Source organism: Dendrobates tinctorius, unplaced genomic scaffold, assembly GCF_039654945.1.
Source record: "Dendrobates tinctorius isolate UK_male_01 unplaced genomic scaffold, ASM3965494v1 ptg000126l, whole genome shotgun sequence".
NCBI classification, from domain to species: domain Eukaryota; kingdom Metazoa; phylum Chordata; class Amphibia; order Anura; family Dendrobatidae; genus Dendrobates; species Dendrobates tinctorius.
The window spans coordinates 4,856,976-4,881,224 of record NW_027361794.1 but is presented as its reverse complement, the minus strand read 5'-3'; the positions used below and the strand labels follow the sequence as shown (position 1 = coordinate 4,881,224).

At 42.8% G+C, this 24,249-nt stretch overlaps 2 protein-coding genes across 2 annotated transcripts in view; one reads left to right on the top strand and one right to left on the bottom strand.

Moving 5' to 3' along the window:
• Positions 1-24,249, bottom strand: part of LOC141047240 (uncharacterized) — a 640,258-nt gene that overhangs the window by 577,148 nt on the left and 38,861 nt on the right. The gene's annotated exons all lie outside the window — the stretch shown is intronic.
• Positions 1-24,249, top strand: part of LOC141047223 (uncharacterized) — a 50,669-nt gene that overhangs the window by 23,262 nt on the left and 3,158 nt on the right. Inside the window, 3 exon segments of the mRNA XM_073542176.1 lie at positions 1,787-1,936; positions 2,066-2,245; positions 2,320-2,443. Of these exon segments, the coding sequence (XP_073398277.1) occupies positions 1,787-1,936; positions 2,066-2,245; positions 2,320-2,443 (454 nt within the window).

The following is a 24,249-nucleotide window of genomic DNA, read 5'->3' as shown; positions in this document are numbered from 1 at the left end:
AGCCTCTGAAATTCAGGATGCCAGATCCTTCTCTGCCCTGACATCATCCGTCATGAGGTCACCAAACACATTATATAGTCGCCCAAACCCCCCAGAAATCAGTGGTTTCATGTAACTTTAGTCTAATGTGTATGGGGGCATTACAAGATAACTTATTGGACGCTGCCTCTGTCCCAGGCTAATAGTCATTCATACATTGCAGCCCAAACACCATTACTGTATGTAAGTATCATAGTAACTAGGCCACCCCATACTATTGAGTACTTGGGTGCCAAGGGGCATTCAGCCGAACTCTGTCAAAATTTTTGAGTTGCCATGTTTTGCTTTTGACAGCAGCAAGTGGTTAAACTGCCAGGGTTTTTTTTTGTAGCTGCACCTGTGCCATCACTGCGGTGTACATATATGTTGTAGTTCCCCATAGGGATCATTTAGAAAAAAAACAAATGTTTAATGTGTTAAAAATTACAAAGTGTGTGTGACTACACAGCATTTTATTTTAATTAACGAGACTACTATTTTCAGTAAGCCGGGAGGAATAGATTGTCTATATGTTGACTTGAATTTATGCGTATGTTCTTCAGTTGGTCAAGAACCATCATATCAGGATGCTAGCTTAGAGGGTCCATGGCCCCAGCTGAAAGAATACAAATCTGCTCCATTGACCATCACTGAACCATTGATGCGTTTGGTGAAGTCAGGATTTGGACCCCCAATCACCTGCTCTGTACCTCAATGGGCTGTCAGCTTCCTAAGCTTGTTGATACCTCCTCTCTGCATGTGCCTCAAGTAAGGGTAGTTGGCCTCGGAAGCTCTGAAGTTGCAACTGCTCTTATTCCGGCGAATCAGCAGAAGAGTGAGACTGTTATTTTTCACCATCTTGAGTATTTTGCTGGGTCAGTTCAATGTGTTATTTACTGGTTTTGTGGTTCAAAAAAGGATTGCTACACTATTTTGCCCTCACCCTGTGTTGTCTGAGTAGCAGTATACCCACGGTAAAAGGAGAGCGGGGATTCGGTGGAATGATCCCTGGTCCATGCAGTTTCGGCTAGCAAACCAGGGCACCCGTTGCTCCTCCATGTCTCCACAATGTGTCTTATGCTTTTTGCATGTTTTTTTCTTTTTCAAAGTATTGTTGGTTCCAATTTATCCTTGAAACATTTTAATATATTTTTCTGTGTGTTTTTCTTGTAATATGGGAAAGTCTAAGGCCAGAAATAAACACTGTACATGGAAACTTTGGGATCAAATCATTTCTGTCTACAGTTTTTGTGCAATTTAAAAAAGCTTTTGTAAAAGCCTCAAACTTCTGTGTGTGACTCAGACCTGAGATCTAACCTGATAGAAGATTACAGTGTGGGGAAGACGGGAAACCTTCATATAGACGGCCGGTGGGGATGGAGTCAGTGACGGACTCTGGACAAATATGTTTCTAGAGCCGTAGTAGAAGATGAAGATGTCGTCCTCATCATGAAGTAGTTATTTCTCCTGTCCCATGTAATGAATATCTCCCGCAGTATTGCTAATGCCGATTCCAGTGTCGGGAAATGAGACGAGAATTAGCGTTATGGAAGATGAGTCTATGAGGAACGTATTCAGCTGCCCACTCCGAGGGAGAAACTGCTTGTTGTCTGTGGCCTAAATATATAGGTTTTATTAGTAGATGTAAAGAAGGAAACTAAATACTGTAAAATAATAAATCTCCTCATATGTTTCCCTGATTATCTCCAGTAATTGTATTATTACACAGGATTGTTATGATGTTACATCGGCTCATCTTCTCATTCAGGTCTCTACAATATCGGATCCTCTCAGTGAAGATCTTCTACATAAGAAAATTTTTCTTATTTGCAAATCAAAGATGGCTATGGACAGAGACAAGATGGTGGAGAGGATATTACACCTCACCCTAGAGATCCTCTTCCGGCTTACTGGAGAGGTGAGAGATTCTGATGACGTCACATTACATCATTGTTATCTATGGGAATAACAGATGGACAGAACTGGAGAGGTGAGGACTCTGGAAATGTCTGTAGTGAGATTTATTAATGTGTCTCTCCATAACCAGGATTACACAGTAGTGAAAAAGACCTCTAGTGAGACCTGTCAGGATCCTGTGTCTGAGGGTTGGAGAAGACTCCTGAGCCCAATCATGGAGCCTCCACCTCACCCCTTGATACATGAGGACATCAATGACCAGAAGATCCTAGAACTCACGTACAAGATGATTGAGCTGCTGACTGGAGAGGTGGGAATGCTGGGACATTATACAGTAACGCTATAAATGGATTGGGGGGATGACTGTATCATTGTATGTCTCAGGTTCCTATAAGGTGTCAGGATGTCGCCGTCTATTTCTCCATGGAGGAGTGGGAGTATGTAGAAGGACATAAAGATCTGTACAAGGACGTCATGATTGAGGTTCCCCAGCCCCTCACATCACCAGGTAATAGACAAAGTTAAATTACAGCGTACATAGAATGTGCTAATAAGTTAGAAAATCACTTGAAGAAAAAAATGATGGGCCTGTAAAAGAAAGTGGAGGGTAATGATGCTGTTGGCTCCCTAGAGACCTGATATATTATTGGATCAATCTTCCTTCTCTCCCTTCATGTGTTGGCATGGCTTGAGCCCTGGTTTCATGGATTGACTCCACATCATAAATTCCATTATATTTTCGATCCTAAGTAATTCATATTACTGCACAATCTCCCTGAAATGGGGGGCACTAATACTTTCTCTACGCTTACAGTACATAGTTAAATAGTTACATAGTTAAATAGGTTTAAAAAAGACCTAGGTCCATCAAGATCAACTTTTCTCCACCAAATAATGTGTTAAATCACAGGTGGGGAACCTCAGGCCCCAGGGCCATTTACGGCCCTCGATGACCTTTTATCCGGCCCTCGAGCAGATTCTCAGGGAACGAATTCTTGGGCAGGGAGCTGTATTTTGATTGCAACCAGCTTATTAATTTCTTCTTGCTTTGTTAACACATACACAGTGTTCACTACTGAACACTGAAGGGCATACAATGAAAGATTACGTCCTGACACCAGTGCCAGAGTCAGGATGTACTTTGTGGGCGGAGTTTGTATGGCCCCCGAAGTATGGTATAAGTATTCAAATGGCCCTTGGCAGAAAAAACATTCCCCACCCCTGTGTTAAATAATAGTGACATTTCTGCACTAATTTAACTATAACCCACAATATTATGTGTATTGTGGAAATCATCCAGCCCTTTTTAAAAGCTATTATAGTGGTCGGCATTCCACAGTCTAGCTGCCAGAATCGCCTTTCTTCCACCCGCAGTGAGAGCCCCCTAGTCCTCAGTATGGTCTTCAGAAGGAATAAGTCATGTGCCATCCTTTGTACTGACCACACATGTATTTATACATGTAAATGAGATCTCTGAGGCATCTTTTTTCTATGCTCAACAAGCCCAACTTTTCCAACCTTTCATCATTTGAGAGGCCTTCCATCCCTTGTAATTCTCTAGTTTCCATCTGTGAACTGATTCTAACTTCTGAATATCCTTTTTAAAATGTGAAGCCCCAAATTAGATACCATATTCTAGATATGACCTTACTAGTGATTTATAAAGGGGTAACAATACGTTGGGATTGCCCGGTTTTATCTTTCTTTTTATACATTCTAAAATCTTGTTTGTCTTTACGGCTGCTGCATGACATTGAGTGCTGCTGCTCAGCTTACTTGTAACCAGAATACGCTGTCCTTCTCCTTTTCTGTAGTCCCGAGTATGTTCCCATTTAATGTATATGCAGCAATAGGATTACTCTGTCCTAGGTACATTACTCTACATATATCTACATTAAATCTCATTTGCCAAGTGTTTGCCTATTCAGACATTTTATACAGATCATTTTGCAATATTGTAATGTGAAGGTCAGATTTTAATATCCTACATAGTTTGGTGTTGTCAGCAAAGACTGACACTTTACTCTCAATCCCATCCACAAGGTGATTAATAAATAAGTTAAAAAGAATCAGTCCTAGCACAGATGCCTGCGGTCCCTACTGCTCCCAGTACAGATCCCTGTGGTTCCCACCGCTCCTAGTACAGGTCCAAGCAGACCCCACTGCTCCTAGTACAGATCCCTGCGGTTCCCACTGCTTCCAGTACAGGTACCTGTGGTCCCCACTGCTCCTAGTGCAGATCCCTACGGTCCCCACTGCATCCAGTAAAGAACCCTGCGGTCCCCACTGCTTCCAGTAAAGAACCCTGCGGTCCCCACTGCCCCAGTACAGATTCCTGCAGTCCCCATTGCTCCCACTACAGATCTCTGCGGTTCTCACTGCTGACTATATCCCATTTAGAGAATGTATCATTTAGTGACAACTTTGTTTCATGTCACTTAGCCAATTCCTGACCCATCTGCTTATAGTTTCCCCCAGTCTTTGCTTCTGTATCTTCAGTACAAGGCTGTTATGTGAAACAGGATCAAATGCCTTTGCAAAGCCCAGATAAATCACATCAGCCGCATTACCTGCATCCAGATTTGCACTCACCTTCCTCATAGAAACCCAACATGTTAGTTAGACACAACTTATTTTTCATGAGTCCATGCTGGTTGCAAGTTATTATATTTTTCTCTGCAAAAGATTTCTGCAGGCCATCTCTTATAATGCCCTCAAAAACTTTGCACACTACTGATGTCAGGTTTACAGGACGGTAGTTGCCTGGCTCTACCATCTGACCTTTCTTAAATATTGGTACCACGTGAGTCATTCTCCAATCCTGTGGCACTACCCCTGTTACAAGAGAGTCGAAGAATATGAGATACAGCGGTCTGTCAATTATTGAGCTCAATTCCCTCAGTATCCGTGGATGAATGCTGTCACGATAATGTAAAATATCATGTTTGATTTTCCCTATTATCACACCTTCCGGATCATTCCAGAATATTCTTTTCACATTCTAAACTCTGCTATACCAGTGGTGAGGGTGCCCCCTCCTCGCAGCCCCCTGCTCCAGGGGAGATTTCTTCACTGCAGCTTTGTGTTCTAGCCTTAATGTAATTCAATCCTTCCTCTCTCCTCAGTCCTTTCTCTCCCCCACCCTCCCGAAGGAATGTTAATTGGCCAAGAGAGAGCTTTCTTTGTCTTTTTACTATGTGCTCTGGCTTCTCATAGCCTACAATTAGAATCTAATCATTTGGTCATAGAGCGACGTGCGTTTATTATATAAATATGAAAATTACATATCTGGGACGTGCATTGACGAAGCTTCATGGCCTGTGTTTTCCCTTTTCCAGCGCCAACAGAACCAGAGAAATGGTTTTCTCTTGAACAGAGGTGAATAGCCAGTCTGAGTTTGGACTCATTGGAAAGCTAATTTCAAAATAAGATGAATGATGGTTCTGCTGATATTCTGCTAGGTTCTCAAGCCCAGTTATGATCTTTATAAGTTTTCAGAACCAAATCTGTAACTTTGAGCTAGGGGAGGGTGCAATTAAATCGGCCCTTTGGTGATGTCACAAGCCCAGAAGTACAAGTTACTTTCCCTCAGACCAGCCTCATTCTTGCCTGGGAAGCTGCTGCAACCAGACCTTCTGATTAGAGTTGAGCGAAACAGGTCGGTCAGATTCAAAAATCGCCGATTTTCGCCAAAGTCAGGTTTCGCCGATCGAAACCTGACCCTAGCGTGAGGTCGGCCATGAGGTCGCCGATCAGCGCTCCAAAGTCGCGTTTCAAATGATGCTTTCAGCGCCTTTTCTCACCCAATGATGGAGGACGCACACTGTGGGCAACGTGATGACATGCGCAGTGGCCAGCACCATCTTAGAGAAGGGCATTGAAGTGATTGGCTGACTTTGTGTGGTGTCACAGGGGGTATAAAAGGCTGTGACCGCCATCTTACTTCTGCCGATCTTAAAATAGGGAGAGGTGCTGCTGCTGATTCTGAACAGGGAGAGCGTTAGGCAGGGAAGAAGAAAAAAAAAACTGCTTCTGCTGATAGCACTTTTCACTGTACAGTTAGTGTGCAGTGAAAGAGGAGGATTTTTGTTGTGTGCAGCAGCGCTGGTGGTGATTAGGCTGCCTTTTAAGGCTACCTGCTAGCTGCATTGCTGTATGCACACTGGTGTTCAAACTGCTTTTTTCAAAGCACTCCAAATTTTATTATTTTGTCCTGGTGAGTGACTGAGCGTTCATTTTTTCACACTCCGTCTAGCGGTGTACGCTCCTCACACACTACCGTGTAGCGCCTTCTAGCACGGACAAATAGAAGCTACCTGTGTGTGACTCTGGAAAAAAAAAACCCGAGGAGTTTGTCCATTTTTCCAGACCTACACCTTAGTCGTGTCCGTTTTTCAAACAGTTCCGTATATCTGCTTGTTGGATTACGGTCCAATACATACTGTGAGAGCATCTGTGACTAACATAATATATACGTTGATTTAATTTGTTTAATACACCTTACGCAGCTGGACGCTCCTCATACAGTACCATCTCTCTGCTGGTATTTTGGTTACATTTTCCCAAACATGAGGAAGTATGGTGGAACAGGCCGCAGACATGGACAGGGGGGCGCGGCTGGTACTGATGGTGATGGTGCATCGGCTGGTTCTGGCATAAGCACAATAGCAGCTAAGGCAGGAGGTGTTGAGCCTGCATCATCCTCTGGCCCAAGAAGGCCTGTAAGGTTGCCTTTTCTTGGAGTAGGAAAACCGCTTTTAAAGCCGGAGCATCAGGAACAGGTTTTGGCGTACATTGCCGAAACAGCCACCAGCTCTATTGCCTCCTCTTCTGAACGGTCGAAACCTGCAAGCACAGAGTCGTCAGTGCAGGGTTCTGGTCATAAAAAAACCCTTTCCTTGTGTCCTTCACCCCCACCAAAAGTTAAGGATGCGGCAGCCCACACTTCAGATTACTCTATGGAGCTCTTTTCACATATCATGCCTGGGTTATCCAGTCCAATCCTGAATTCCCCAGTCCATGATGAATCTTACATGGACTGCACTGATGCACAGCCACTGCTAGATGATTCTGCTGGTACATTGACCGACAGCACTACATTGCCCTCGCAGTCTATTGAGCCAGAATCTGACCCTGATGAAACCCAGGTGCCCCTTCCTGCATACCATACCACCTTACACGGTGACACCGAGGAAGGTGAAGAGGAGGTGATGGATGACCCATTTCTGGACCCGGATTGGGATCCATTGGGGGAGGAGGGTGGCACTGGCAATAGTTCAGATAAGGAGAAGGATCCGCAGCAGGCATTGACATCACAGCAGCGGTTATCTAGCAGGCCCGTAGCTGTCCTAAGATTAGGATTAGGGGTGTGTTGGGGTTAGGGTTGGAGCTAGAATTGGGGGGTTTCCACTGTTTTGGCACATCAGGGGCTCTCCAAATGTAACATGGTGTCTGATCTCAACTCCAGCCAAAAATGTCAAATGGCGCTGCTTCCCTTCCGAGCTCTGCCATGCGCCCAAATAGTGGTTTACCCCCACATATGGGGTATCAGCGTACTCAGGACAAATTGCACAATAACTTTTGGTGTCCTGTTTCCCTTGGGAAAATAAAAATTGGGGGTGAAAAGATCATTTTTGTGGAAAAAATATTTTAATTGTACGGCTGTACGTTATAAACGTCTGTGAAGCCCTTGGTGGTTAAAAGTTCTCACCACACATCTAGATAAGCTCCTTGGGGGTCTAGTTTCCAAAATGGGGTCACTTGTGGGGGGGGTTGCACTGTTTGGGTACATCAGGGACTCTCCAAACCGTGACATGGCACCCGATCTCAATTCCAGCCAATTTTTCCCTTCCAAGCGCTGCCATGCGCCGTAACAGTGGTCCACCCCCACATATCAGATATCAGCGTACTCAGGACAAATTGCACAATAACCTTTGCAGTCCAATATCTCCTGTTACCCTTGGTAAAATAAAAAAAAATGGACCTGAAGTATTTTTTTTTGTGAAAAAAAGTTAAATGTTCATTTTTTTTTTTTAAACATTCAAAAAATTCCTGTGAAGTACCTGAAGGGTTAATAAACTTCTTGAATGTGGTTTTGAGCACCGTGAGAGGTGCAGTTTTTAGAATGGTGTCACTTTTGGGTATTTTCTATCATATAGACCCCTCAAAGTGACTTCAAATGTGTTGTGGTCCCTAAAAAAAAAATGGTAATGAGAAATCGCTGGTCAACTTTTAACCCTTATAACTTCCTAAAAAAAAAAATGTTGGTTCCAAAATTGTGCTGATATAAAGTAAACATGTGGGAAATGTTACTTATTAAATTTTTTGTGCCATATCTCTGTGATTTAAAGGCATAAAAATTCAAAGTTGGAAAATTGGGAAATTTTCAAAATTTTCGCCAAATTTCCGTTTTTTTCACAAATAAATGCAAGTTATATGAATGAAATTTTCCCACTAACATGAAGTACAATATGTCATGAGAAAATAATGTCAGAATCACCAGGATCCATGGAAGCGTTCCAGAGTTATTACCTCATAAAGGGACAGTGGTCAGAATTGTAAAAATTGGCCCGGGAGTTAACGTGCAAACCACCCTTGGGAGTAAGGGTACGTGCACACGCTGCGGAATCCGCTGCGGATTAATCCGCACGGATTTTGCAAAAACCGCAGATAATCCGCAGGTCCAAACACCTGCGGATTATCTGCGGTTTTGCCTGCGGTTTGGTCCTGCGGATTCACTATCTCCACAATGGTGGAGATAGGAACCCACAGCGGTTTCCGCAGAAAGAATTGCATGTCAATTCTTTCTGCGGATTCAAAACCGCAGCAAATCTGCGCGGATTTTTCCGCAGCGTCGGCACAGCGGTTTTTTTATACCATTCATTTGAATGGTACTGTACACCGCAGCTAAAACTGCTGCGGGTCCGCAGCGGCCAAAACCGCTGCGGAAACGCAGCGGAATCCGCAGCGTGTGCACATACCCTTAAGGGGATAAAGGGCCGATACCATCTGTGTTTTTTTTGTTTTTGGCATTGATGTATTTATAAAAATGTTTGGGATTATTTTAATGTCGTTGGCTTTTTCTTTCTCTGTAGATAACTTTGCTCGCTTGATTTCTTTTTTATATTTCTTATTTAGAGCTTTAAACTCCTGAAATGCTATTTCACTATTCATGGCTTTCAAGATTTTGAATGCCCTTTTTTTTGGGCTTATTAACCCCTTCCCGACATGCACCATACATGTACTGCACTGCGGGAGCTGCGTTCCCACAAACAGCAGTACAGGTATGGCGCACTGATCACTCCACCTCAAGCTGAGCGCTGTGTTAGAGCTGACACCCCGCAGCAACGCCCACTATAGGGTGTAGCTGTAATCGCACCGACCCAAAGAATAATGTCGCCTAATCACTTATGCCGCACGAGGAACGGCGTAAAAAGTAAAACCAATTCTTCACCTGCTGTTGATTTTTTTTCATTCTGCTTCCTAAAGATTGCAGTAAGGCCCAGCGCACATTTATCCTGCACTCTGCGCTTACACTGGGGTTTCCGTGCAAATCTCTGAAATACGTGATTTAGATGGAACCTCTGGCGGAAGATTCTCTATAATAAGGCAGATGGAGGCACTGTGGACGCCGTCTGACCTGTTATCCGACGTGTGGGTCTTTTTACATAAAAGTGCGGTCCACCACAGTTTCATGCACTTTTGGAAAGGATATCACTAAACAGAGGCCAGACGGAGTCCAGAGTAACTGTGATCATAAATGTTATGTAAAATGTTCACAATAAAAGCTTCAACTCAATCCACAAAAAAGCGAGCCCTGACTCAGGTCCGTCATCTGTTAACGGAAATATAGAGGGCTTCCACATTACTGGTAGCACAAAGGCTCTGTAAAAGAGAAATGGTCCCTCACACCCCAAAACAAATTCAGCAAATTCTACCCTCCCTTCTGAGCACCAGTGTGCCTAAACCTCATTTAGTGCCCACATGCTTTGCATTTCTGTACTGATGAGTGCCCACCTAATTTACAGGTGCGTGTCTCCAGAAGCAGGAGTTGGGCATAATGTACAGGTCACTACAACAGCAGTTCACAATTTTCACTCAGCAACATCCATTGCTGCTTGTTTCTGGAAAACACTCATGGAGTCAAAATCGTCACTACACCTGTAGATAAATTTCCAAAGTGGTATAATTTCCAAAATGGGGTCACTTGTGAGGGATTTCTACTGTTTAGCCACAACAGGGTCTCTCCAAATGCGACATGGCATCCGCTAATTATTCCAGTAAATTTTACTTTCAAAAAGTCAAATGGCGCTCCTACCCTTCCAAGCCCTGCCGTGCGCTCAAACAGTTGTTTTCCTCCACATATTTGGTATCTGCGCGCTCAGGAGAAATTGCACAACAAATCGTATGGAGCAATTTCTCCTGTTACCCTTTATAAAAATGCAAAATTTGGAGCTAAAAAAGATTTATCTGGGAAAAATGTTTTTTTATTTTTATGGCTCTACATTATAAACGTCTATGAAACACCTGTAGGTTCAAGGTGCTCAACACGCAACTAGATAAGTTCCCTAAGGGGTCTAGTTTCCAAAATGGTGTCATTTGTTAGGTGTTTCCACTGTTTAGGCACATCAGGGGCTCTCCAAATATGACATGGTGTCAGCTAATTATTCCTGCAAATTTTACATTCAAAAAGTGAAATGGCCGTGTGCCCATACAGTAGATTTACCCCACATTTGGGGTATCGCCTTGCTCGGAATAAATTGCACAAGTTGGATGGTCCATTGTCTCCTGTTACCTTTGCAAAAGTTTAAAAAAAAAAAAAAGTAGGTCTAAAGGAAAATTTTTGTGAAAGAGAAGTAAATGTTATTTTTTCCTTCCACATTTCAAAAATTCCTGTTAAGTACCTGAAGGGTTAATAAACTTATTGAATGTGGTTGTGAGTACCTTGAGGGGTGCAGTTTTTAGAATGTTGTCACTTTTTGGTATTTTTATTTATTTTACTCATATAGCGTCATTAATTCTCGCTTTGCAGACATTATTGGCACTGTCTCCAATGGGGCTCACAATCTAAATATTTTCTGTCATATAGGCCCCTCAGTCACGTCAAATGTGAGGTGGTCCCTAAAAAAAATGGTTTTGCAAATTTTGTTGTAAAAATGAGAAATCAAAGGTCAACTTTTAACCGTTATGTCTTCCTAACAAAAATAAACGGTTTCCAAAATTATGCTGATGTAAAGTAGACATGTGGGAAATGTTATTTATCAACTATATTGGGCGATATGACTCTCCTCTCCGATTTAAGAGCATAAAAATTAAAAGTTTGAAAATTGCAAAATTTTCAGAATTTGCACCCAAATTTCAGATTTGTTTTTTTTCTCAAACGTAAGTCATATGAAAAATGTTACCACTATCATGAAGTACAATATGTCTTGTATGTCTTGAGAAAACATTCTCAGAATTGGTGGGATCCATTGAAGAGTTCTGACCTCATAAAGTGACAGTGGTCAGAATGCAGGCTTCGGGGTGAAGGGGTTAATCTATAGGAGTAGTGACTACTTTGATTCCACAGTCACTTTCCAGACATTTGCACGCAATGGATGTTGGAGACTGAAAATTGCAACTATGCCATTTATTGCCCAACACATAGTGACCAGATTGTGCTCCACGAGACACACACCGCAAATTAAGTGGGTTCTTCTCACTATAGTAATGCCAAATACATGGATGGTAAATGTGGTTTTGGCGCACTACAAGGCTCAGAAGCGAGGAGGAGATTTGACTTTGGGAGAGTGGATGTTGGTTTACCGGAGCTATGTTGCTTTTCAAGAGCCTTTGAGCCACTAATAATGTGGAAGCCTCTGTTTTTCCACTGACAGATGATGGACCTGAGTGGGGACTTGTTTTTTGCTGGATGAGTAGAAGGTTTTACTGGTATTTTTTCACCTACATAACATTGTTTGATGTCTTTTTATTCCATATTTGGGAGGCAGAATGAGCAAACATAGGTGTGATTGGCTAGCAGGAAATATATCAAATCCACTTCATTATAAGTCTTTTGGTTTTGACGTATCCAGTTCAAATATCCACAGACTTTCTGCACAAGACACTTGCTTAATATAGTCCCCACTTCGCCAGTGTCTAGAGACTTCCTGTATCCCCCACAATTTCTCTAAATAATGTTTAGATCGGGGATGGCCACACAATGTGTTTCTTATATTATGCAGGTATTCACTGATCGGATTGTTCATAGAGCGTCCTGTGCGGCCTATGTATAGTGTATTGCAGGGGCATTTCATGTAGTAAATCCCACCTTTGGTAGTACTAGTTATGTGATCTGGAATGTTATATTCAGTATCCCCTTAAAAAAAGCAATCGTTTTTTCGAGTGAAGTATTTGACACACTCTGCATTTTTTACATGTGATGAAGCTCTCAGGAAGTGAGGTAAAAAGGGTTGCTTCCCTCTCAGTCCGTGGGCCATGGACTGGAGGAGCAACGAAATTAGAAAAAAAAATTGAAGCAAAAAATGTGGTGAATTCTGTACTAATATCCCTTATCCTGGTATATACACTCACTGGCCACTTTATTAGGTACACCTGTCCAACTGTGTGTTAAGACTTAATTTCTAATCAGCCAATCACATGGCGGCAACTCAGTGCATTTAGGCATGTAGACATGGTCAAGACAATCTCCTGCAGTTCAAACCGAGCATCAGTATGGGGAAGAAAGGTGATTTGAGTGCCTTTGAACGTGGCATGATTGTTGGTGCCAGAAGGGCTGGTCTGAGAATTTCAGAAACTGCTGATCTACTGGGATTTTCACGCACAACCATCTCTAGGGTTTACAGAGAATGTTCCGAAAAAGAAAAAAAATCCAGTGAGCGGCAGTTCTGTGGCCGGAAATGCCATGTTGATGCCAGAGGTCAGAGGAGAATGGGCAGACTGGTTCGAGCTGATAGAAAGGCAACAGTGACTCAAATTGCCACCTGTTACAACCAAGGTAGGCAGAAGAGCATCTCTGAACGCACAGTGCGTCGAACTTTGAGGCAGATGGGCTACAGCAGCAGAAGACCACACTGGGTACCACTCCTCTCAGCTAAGAACAGGAAACTGAGGCTACAATTTGCACAAGCTCATCGAAATTGGACAGTAGAAGATTGGAAAAACGTTGCCTGGTCTGATGAGTCTCGATTTCTGCTGCGACATTGGGATGGTAGGGTCAGAATTTGGCGTAAACAACATGAAAGCATGGATCCATCCTGCCTTGTATCAACGGTTCAGGCTGGTGGTGGTGGTGTCATGGTGTGGGGAATTTTTTCTGGGCACTCTTTGGGCCCCTTGGTACCAATTGAGCATCGTTGCAACGCCACAGCCTACCTGAGTATTGTTGCTGACCATGTCCATCCCTTTATGACCACAATGTACCCAACATCTGATGGCTACTTTCAGCAGGATAATGCGCCATGTCATAAAGCTCGAATCATCTCAGATTGGTTTCTTGAACATGACAATGAGTTTACTGTACTCAAATGGCCTCCTCAGTCACCAGATCTCAATCCAATAGAGCATCTTTGGGATGTGGTGGAACGGGAGATTCGCATCAGGGATGTGCAGCCGACAAATCTGCGCCAACTGTGTGATGCCATCATGTCAATATGGTCCAAAATCTCTGAGGAATGCTTCCAGCACCTTGTTGAATCTCTGCCACGAAGAATTGAGGCAGTTCTGAAGGCAAAAGGGGGTCCAACCCCTTACTAGCATGGTGTACCTAATAAAGTGGCCAGTGAGTGTATATCTCCCCAATCCAGGTTTAAATGGTCCCCTCATCACCATACTGGTATGCATGGCCCCTTCCTCCCCCATCCTGGAATACATGGCCCCCTCATCCCTACCCTGGTATGCATAGCCACCTCATCCCTATTCTGATATGCATGACCCCCCCATCCTGGTATGCATGGCCTCCTCATCCCTATCCTGGTATGCCTGGCCTCCTCATCCCTATCCTGGTATGTGTGGCCTCCTCATCCCTATAATGGTAGGCATGGCCTCCTCATCCCTATAATGGTAGGCATGGCCACCTCATCCCTATCCTGGTATGCATGACCTCCTCATTCCTATCCTGGTATGCCTGGCCTCCTCATCCCTATCCTGGTATGTGTGGCCTCCTCATCCCTATAATGGTAGGCATGGCCTCCTCATCCCTATAATGGTAGGCATGGCCACCTCATCCCTATCCTGGTATGCATGGCCTCCTGATTCCTATCCTGGTAGGCATGGTCCCCCTCAACTCTATCCTGGTATGCATGGCCCCCTCATCCCTATCCTGGTATGCATGGTCCCATCTCCATCTTGGAATGAATGGCCCTCATCCCAATCCTGGTATGCATGGCCCACATCAGAACAGCATTAAAAAAAACATAAACAATTATACTTACCTCCCCTGGGCTCCATCGGAGCGTCCTGTTCCGATGCCAGCAGCTGATTTATGCTTGTAAGCATCACATAGCAGTGACGACATGTGCTGCTTACAAGCCGAGGACAGCTGTCAGAATACTCACTGCTCCCCATGCTGGGACTGTGCAACAGTGAATATTCACTGATCTTTAATATCGGGCACAGTGTTAGCCGCAGTTGCCCCCTTCCTGCAACTGCTGGGCTTTCACGTGTGCCCACTACTAAAGGGAAGGAATATTCACTGCAGAACTATCCACACCCATGGGAGTGGAGAGCAGTGAATATTCATTCTTTTTAATAGCGGGCACACATGATCGCCCAGCAGTTGCAGGAAGGGGGCGGCTGCGACTAACACTGTGCCCGCTATCTATTAAAGATCCCACCAAACGTCTGCTCTCCTTTCACCATGGGCATAACGCTACTCAGACAGCACATGGTGACGATAAAACCGTGTGGGAATACTTTATTGAACCACAAAACAGGCAAATAACACTTAGAGCAGTCCCAGTAAAGTAGCCCAAAATGGTGCACATTACAGAATCTCACCCTTGGTCCATGGATCAGATCTGTATTCTTCCAGAAGGGGCCATGGTCCCCTAAGCTGGCATCCTGTAGAATTACAAATGTATCCCTCGTGATGGAGCCATGATGTCTTGTTTGCTGTCCTGTCTCTGGTCCTTTGGATGTCTTGGCTGAATCTCTGGGTCTCATACAGAGGCATATAACCTCTTTTTATGGTTAACAAGAGTCCTTCAATACAGCTTTCACAGATAAGGGGAAGACTGGTGACAACCAACTCTCATTGTTTGATTATGTAACAGGATAACAGCACAGCATGTTACAACAAATGTCAACTTGCAAAACAATAGTTCAGTCTCACATAAGCAAAAGTCTGTTTTCTTGACCAACCAGAAACACACAAATTCAAAAGCCAACATATAGAGGTCTATTCTTCCAGGCCTGCTGAATATAGACATCAGGTTAATTAAGATACAATGCTGTGTCCTCTCACACACCCCTTCTTTTGATTGTCCTGCAATTGTTTGATATCTTGACGTTCATGGAAAGTTAAGTTGTATTTAAAATTAGTGCATCTCTTGTTGCTAACCTGTCTAATGTCGTCAATGACACATTTCTGAAATATTTCAAGAGTCTGAGTATTCATGGAGGGGGTAAAGTTAGATTTATTTTTCAACTCCGTGTGTTTATAACTGAAATTTATTTTTAATTTTAAATAATGACTAGGTGAAGAGCCCGGTATTGCCCGGGCATAGTAACTAACTGTGGTTAGTTATAACAAATTAGAATGAATATATATATTATAGCTGAGTGTAAAGCCCTGCCCACTCACTCAAATATCCAACATCATCCCGTCAGCCAGAGCCACCGGACAACTTCCCCTAATATCCCACATCATCCTGTCCGAGCCACTGGACTACTACCACTAATATCCCACATCATCCCATCAGCCAAAGCCATCGGACTACTACCACTAACATACCATATCATCCCGCCAGAGCCACCAGACAACTTCCCCTAATATCCAACATCATCCCGTCAGCCAGAGCCGCTGGACTGCTACCCCTAATGTCCTACATCATCCCGTCAGAGCCACCGACTACCCCTAATATTCACATCATCCCATCAGCCAGAGCCACTGGACTACTATCCCTAATATCCCACATCATCCCATCAGCCAGAGCCACTGGACTACTATCCCTAATATCCCACATCATCCTGTCAGCCAGAGCCACTGGACTACTATCGCTAATATCCCACATCATCCCGTCAGCCAGAGCCACCGGACTACTACCACTAATATCGCACATCATCCCGTCAGAGCCACTGGACTACTACCCCTAATATTCCACATCATCCAGTCAGCCATAGCCACCGGACTACTGCCCCTAATATCCCACATCATCCCTTCAGCCAGAGCCACCAGACTACTACCACTAATATCCCACATTATCCCGTCAAAGTCAAGATTGTCAGGTTGGCGCTGTAACATCGATTAAAATGTTACCTGGGTTGGAGAAATCTGTCTTGTGATTCTTTTTTTACTCTGTTTTTGAAGTTTTAAGTTAATGAGATGCTTCATGCCAGACAAAGAAGTTCCTGATTCTCGGCTCCCCCTGCAGTCTGTGTCAGAGGGAGGTCTGTGTCGGCACGGTAATAAATTATTTTTATTTCCAGCTTTACAGAAGGACGATAACACCATAGAAATTATAAGGATAATAGGCCTCAGTTACCACAACTGTCTACAAGGAAAACTTTCGCTCATAGCAACCAATCACAGCTCAGCTTTCATCTTTTAAACAGCGCTGGTGAAATGAAAGATGCTTAGTGATTGGTTGCTATGTGGAGTGGGCGTGTATTGATCTACATACATACATACATACATACATACATACATACATACATACATACATACACTCAGTTTTATATGTATAGATTTGACACACATTTAAAAACACATTTTCTGGTGAGAAAGTGACGAGTATATTCCTCCTTATTCAATTAAAATGCTAGTGCTTCATTAGTTGCCAAACCAGATTCACTATTCCTTTCATCCTGTATAATTTTCTATGTTTGTTTTTATCAGGCGCACATATGACAAATGCTGTCAGGCAGAACTACCTACTAATACTCTCCTGTGAGTTGGTAAATTAGGCACATCCTCATCTATTCAGCCTTATTTTAGCGAAATCTGCTGCAACTGTCCTATATAGGTGTACCATTTTTGAGCACTACATCAGTCATATGCAATCTAAAATAGAACAGCCATTAGCCTCCCCGACATGTTTCGCCTTGCAGCATCATCAAGGGAATGAGGCTATAATGAGCTGATGGGACTGAACCAGACCTTTTATCACCTCTGTCGCATCACTTCCACAGGTCAGCCAATACTAGTCTGTCTTTTACCACCAATGCCCATAATTCTCTCTTCTGACTAATAGGTACTCATGGTCTGCTGTATCAGATTGTCATCTGTCCTGTGATTGGTTTTCACTCATATACAAGCCAGCCCTACCTCCTCCTCATTGGGGGAACCATGAGAGCCCATCTTATCATTTAGGCCAGGTTCACATTGCGTTATGCAGACCGTTCAACGCATAGCTTTGATGGTCTGCATTAACGCTATAGCATTAACGCGATCACATTAATGCTGTACCGCTAGCGCAGATGCTTTATCTGTGCTAGCGGTGACGGAGCCTCAGACGCTGCAGCCCGCGTCCGAGGCTCTGTCACTGAATGACGGCACATCACGAATGCTTGCTTCTTTACGGCATGGGTCGCGATGCGCCCGACAATGGAGGGCAATGGCAGCATTAACGGACTGTGTCACACCGCATTATGCCACGGTGTAATGCAGTCCGTCTAACGGACTGCTTAAACGTAATGTGAACCCAGCCTTATTTATTACCCATCTCACCCCATCTTGTAGTTTTTACTACTTACTTGGTGGAGATTAGTTCTGGGGGACTGCGGCGTCATTATTCGGTGCCTCCTCTCTCTCCATTTTTCCTGTAGACTGTCCAATCCATTCGCACTTCAGAAAACTGTGCGCATGCGCTCTCCTTTACGGCCTTCCAGCCCGTCGGCTTTCAGTAAGCCTGTCCGCGTTCAATATCATCGTATGCGCTGTGTCTCCACCAGGGGGGTCTGATGTAATCTATACCACACACCTTCCTTGCATCAAATGCAACCTGAGTCAGTGCGAATAAGATGTTTGCGGCTCAATATAATTATGCTCCTTGTTGCCATATACAGTCATATGTTAAAGTTTGGGCACCCCTATTAATGTTAACCTTTTTTCTTTATAACAATTTTGGTTTTTGCAACAGCTATTTCAGTTTCATATATCTAATAACTGATGGACTCAGTTATATTTCTGGATTCAAATGAGGTTTATTGTACTAACAGAAAATGTGCAATCTGCATTTAAACAAAATTTGACCGGTGCAAAAGTATGGGCACCCTTATCATTTTCTTGATTTGAACACTCCTAACTACTTTTTACTGACTTCCTGAAGCACTAAATTGGTTTTGTAACCTCATTGAGATTTGAACTTCATAGCCAGGTGTATCAAATCATGAGAAAAGGTATTTAAGGTGGCCACTTGCAAGTAGTTCTCCTATTTGATTCTCCTATGAAGAGTGGCATCATGGGCTCCTCAAAACAACTCTCAAATGATCTGAAAACAAAGATTATTCAACATAGCTTTTCAGGGGAAGGATACAAAAAGTTGTCTCAGAGATTTAACCTGTCAGTTTCCACTGTGAGGAACATAGTAAGGAAATGGAAGAACACAGGTACAGTTCTTGTTAAGCCCAGAAGTGGCAGGCCAAGAAAAATATCAAAGGCAGAGAAGAAGAATGGTGAGAACAGTCAAGGACAATCCACAGACCACCTCCAAAGACCTGCAGCATCATCTTGCTGCAGATGGTGTTACTGTGCATCGGTCAACAATACAGCGCACTTTGCACAAGGAGAAGCTGTATGGGAGAGTGATGCGAAAGAAGCCGTTTCTGCAAGCACGCCACAAACAGAGTCGCCTGAGGAATGCAAAAGCACATTTGGACAAGCCAGTTACATTTTGGAAGAAGGTCCTGTGGACTGATGAAGCAAAGATTGAGTTGTTTGGTCATACAAAAAGGCGTTATGCATGGAGGCTAAAAAACACAGCATTCCAAGAAAAACACTTGCTACCCACAGTAAAATTTAGTGGCGGTTCCATCATGCTTTGGGGCTGTGTGGCCAATGCCGTCACCGGGAATCTTGTTAAAGTTGAGGGTCGCATGGATTCAACTCAGTATCAGCAGATTCTTGACAATAATGTGCAAGAATCAGTGAAGAAATTGAAGTTACGCAGGGGATGGATATTTAAGCAAGACAATGATCCAAAACACCGCTCCAAATCTACTCAGGCATTCATGCAGAGGAACAATTACAATGTTCTGGAATGGCCATCCCAGTCCCCAGACCTGAATATCATTGTACATCTGTGGGATAATTTGAAGCGGGCTGTCCATGCTCGGCGACTATCAAACTTAAGTGAACTGGAATTGTTTTGTAAACAGGAATGGTCACAAATACCTTCATCCAGGATCCAGGAACTCATTAATAGCTACAGGAAGCGACTAGAGGCTGTTATTTTTGCAAAAGGAGGATCTATGAAATATTAATGTCACTTTTATTTTGAGGTGCCCATAATTTTGCACCAGTCAAATTTTGTTTAAATGCAGATTGCACATTTTCTGTTAGTACAATAAACCTCATTTGAATCCAGAAATATAACTGAGTCCATCAGTTATTAGATATATGAAACTGAAATAGCTGTTGCAAAAACCAAAATTGTTATAAAGATAAAAGGTTAACATTAATAGGGGTGCCCAAACTTTAACATATGACTGTATACATTACCACAAGATCATGTATATATTGTGATGATCATTATAAGGTACTAGTCAGGTCCCAACACAAATCATTTATATGTCTTGTATTAGATTTTTTAAAGCTGTTCTATACATCCGCTGGGGGTTTATTTAACTGTCATTATTGATCCGCAAAGTTAGTTATATGGAACAAGAAAAGAGTAAGATAATTTTAGATATTTACATAGTCCTACTGTGCCTCATGGGGGCACCGTCCATACACTTAGAGTGCCCGTTGTTCTGCATTATATGTGGTTTAGAGAAGGTCACCGGTAGGACCTTATGGAAAGGATTTTACTCCTCAGTATTATTTAAACTGGGAGAATCGTATATTATATAGGTCTGGCCATCCAACAAGAGGTGGTCATTAGCTTCATATGTATGGTTAGATCTTTTACTGGGACTCAGGCCAAAAATCAATTTCCTTTACTATTTAAATATTAATGGTTTTCATCCTCTTCAGTTTATGAAGAGGTGACAGTTTTTCCCCTTTGCAGGGTGCACTTAATCTACAAGGGACATATACAGCTCTGGCGAAAATAAAGAGACCACTGCAAAAAGTTCAGTTTGTCTGATTTTTCTCTTTATAGGTTTATTTTTGAGTAAAATGTAAATTGCTGTTTTGCTCTATAAACTCCTGACAATATGTCTCTGCATTTCCAAGCACTACATTTTGTATTTATTCAGAGAATGTGATAAATGGTCAAAATAACAAAAAAACACAGTGCTTGCCGACCTCAAATAATGCAAAGAAAACAAGTTCATAATCATTTAGAAACAACAATACTAATGTTTTAACTCAGGAAGAGTTCAGAAATCAATGTTTTGTGGAATAACCATGATTTTTAATCACAGCTTTCATGCGTCTTGCCATGCTTTCCACTAGTCTTTCACACTGCTTTTGCGTGACCTTATGCCTCTCCTGGTACAAAAATTTAAGCAGTTCTTCTTTGTTTGATGGCTTGTGACTATCCATCTTTGTCTTGATTACATTCCAGAGGTTTTCAATGGGGTTCAGGTCTGGAGATTGGGCTGCCCATGACAGGAATTTGATGTGGTGGTCTTTCATCCACATTGATTGACCTAGCTGTGTGGCATGGCGCATTGTCCTGCTGGAAAAACCAGACCTCAGAGTTGGGGAACATTACCTGAGCAGAAGGAATCAACTGTTTTTCCAGGATAACCTTGCATGTGGCTTGATTCATACGTCCTTAGCAAAGATTAACCTGCCCAATTCTAGCCTTGCTGAAGCATCCCCAGATCATCACCGATCCTCTACCAAATTTCACAGTGCGTGCAAGACACTGCGGATTGTACACCTCTCCAGGTCTCCGTCTAACCATTAGACAATCAGGTGTTTTGCAAAGCTGAAAATTAGACTCCTCAGAGAAGATTACCTTACTCCAGTCCTCTATGGTCCAGTCCTTTTGGTCTTTGGCAAACTTGGCTCTCCTTTGCTTCTCATTGATGAAAAGGTTTTTTCTAGCTTCACATGGCTTTAGCCCTGCCTCTAGGAGCCTGTTGTGAACTGTTCTTCCCGTGCACTTCACCCCAGCTGCCATTTTTCATTCCTTTTGTAGATCACTTGATGTCCTCCTGCAGTTGCTTAGTGACATTCGAATAAGATGACGGTCAACCAGGTCAGTGGAGAGTCGTTTTCGCCCTCTGCCGGTCTGTAGCTTTGTTGTCCCCAATGTCTGCTGCTTGACCTTGTTGTAATGGACTGCCATCATAGAAATTTTAAGGATGGAGGCAACATGATGCTCACTGTATCCCTCTGCTAGTAAAGCCAGAATTGAGCTCTTCTTTTTCTCATTCAAGACTTTTCTTTTCATCTCCCTTGGCATGGTTAAGTTATTTTTTCATTCCTATTACTTTCGGGATATTACTATCACTTGTTTTGCCATTCAGCTTGTCCTATTGCAAGAAGATTGTGAACACCACAGCAGGGTTTTTTATACTTTCTTTAAATAAGATTTGGTTCAGGTGATCACCTAATCAGAAGCACGTTAAGTAGAATGAGGTGTACTCTGCATGGAATTCAACTGACACTGGAATGGAATGGCTGTCAGACATGCAGAGAAGCTTATTTTTATAAAACTGTGCAGTGGTCTCTTAATTTTTGCCAGAGCTGTATACTCAAAGAAGGTCCATATATTTTCAAAGGAAGGCAGTATATGTAAAGCCTTCAACTATAACCGTAGGGCATATTGTATTAAAGCGAAAAATGCAATTTGCCTCCCATTGTAGCAAAATTTTATCCAAGTCACCCTTTCTAGGGCCCAAAATGATGTCTGATTCCCCATACCTTTACACCAAGGGGATTCTGACCATGACAGGTTCTCATGTGGGTGGATAGAGGAGTATCTGTATTGATAGAACTATGTTACTGGGGAGTGGCAATTGAGGTGATGTATTCTGAACATCTGATATTAAGTGGATAGAGAACATTTCCTCTGATATCGTAGTAGGAGATAGACTGCTTTCAATTTCATCTAAGGTTTCAAAAACTGTATTTGTCCTCCAACATTCTAGTATTACATCCCGTCCAATTTCTGATGTTGTTTTTGGACAATTTCTTTTTCCTTGCTTTGTATTCTATTTCTAATATTTCTGGATAGATTCATAATTTCGGGATGATTTTTATATGGTCTTAATTTGCCATATAGTTTAGATATCTTATTCTTACTATCCAACTATTGTTTTTTCCTTTTATCAGTGATAAAGGAAAGGTTTTAAGCATAGCATCCCATTCAGTCAGGATGACTTTATCACCTATATCTCCAGATAGGGATTTGTATACAGGCAGCCCCTTTGGTATGCTGTCATATGCCAAATAGCGTTTTAAGATTGGCAGTTTCCCATCTAACAAACAGTTGAACACCATGATCAACTGGTTCATTCTGTAAGGTAGCATAGTTAGCAAGGCCAAAAAAAGACATTTGTCCATCCAGTTCAGCCTATATTCCTTCAGAATAAATCCCCAGATCTAAGTCCTTCTAAAGAACCTAATAACTGTAAGATACAATATTGTTACACTCCAGGAAGACATCAAGGCCTCTCTTGAACCGCTCGACTGAGTTCGCCATCACCACCTCCTCAGGCAAGGAATTCCAGATTCTCACTGCCCTAACAGTAAAGAATCCTCTTTTGGGTATATGCACACGTTGCGGATTTGCCTGTGGAATTTTCTGTGCAGATTCTGCATCTCTTGACAGAAAACGCAGGTAAAAATCCACGCATTTTATGCAGATTTTCATGCATTTTTTCATGCGGCTTTGTATGCGTTTTTGTAAGCTAAATAAAGCTATATTCGTTAACAAAAAGAGTTGTGATGTCATTTCCTTGTCCAACCTCTTCTTCTTTAACATACTCCATTGAAGAATGTTTACACACACACAGACAAACCCCTCCTCCTCTCCGATTTTTACGATCCTTTCTAAACAGACTGTAACCCTGTAGGTTAACTGCCCAGTCATAGCTTTCATCTAACCATGTCTCGGTTATTCCCACTATGTCATAGTTACCTGCGGATATTTCTGCTTCTAGTTCTTCCATCTTGTTTGTCAGGCTTCTGGCATTTGCGAGCATGCACTTTAGAGGATTTTGTTTTGTTCCAATCTCCCCACTGTGGATTGTTTTTTAGAAATTTTCTTACCTCCCTTCTGAGTATGTTGCATCGGATCTTCTTTGCCGCACCTCATAGCCTTCATCAGTATATTTTCTGGCTTCATGTTCGAGTCTAATGTTTTTCTTCCCATCCCCTCTTGTTCTAGTTTAATGCCCTCCTGATGAGTATAGCGAGTCTTCTGGTGAATGTGTGTTTCCCAGGTTGGTGGGGGGGGGGGGGTACGTCTCTGGCGATGAGTCCATCGTACAGGTAATTCACACCGTGGTCCAGGAATCTGAATCCTTGTTGACTGCACCATTGCCGTAGCCGGTTGCTCGCATCAAGGATCTGTTCCATCTCCTGGTGCCATGCCCGTCTACTGGAAGGATAGAAGAAAAAACTACCTGTGCATCTAGTTCCTTTACTTTCTTCCTCAACTCTCCAAAGTCCTTGCAGATTGTCGGTAGGTTCTTCCTTGCCGTATTATTGCTGAACAACATGTATCAAGAAATGAGTGGACATCTTAGGATACCAAAGCTCATCAGTTCCAATCGGTCACATCCTTGATCTTAGCACTTGGGAGGCAGCATACTTCTCTTGCAGTTATGTCCGTTCTGCAGATGGCTGCTTCTGTGCCTCACAGTAGTGTGTCTCCCACCACTACCACTATTCTAAGCTTTTTGGCTTTACTTTTTGTACAGCGAAAAAGCTGTAGAATAGGTAAGAGGTAAGCTGTATACTGGACCAAGGTGAGTCACTGGACGTGGTATATCTTGATTTTTCCAAAGCGTTTGATACCGTGCCACACAAGAGGT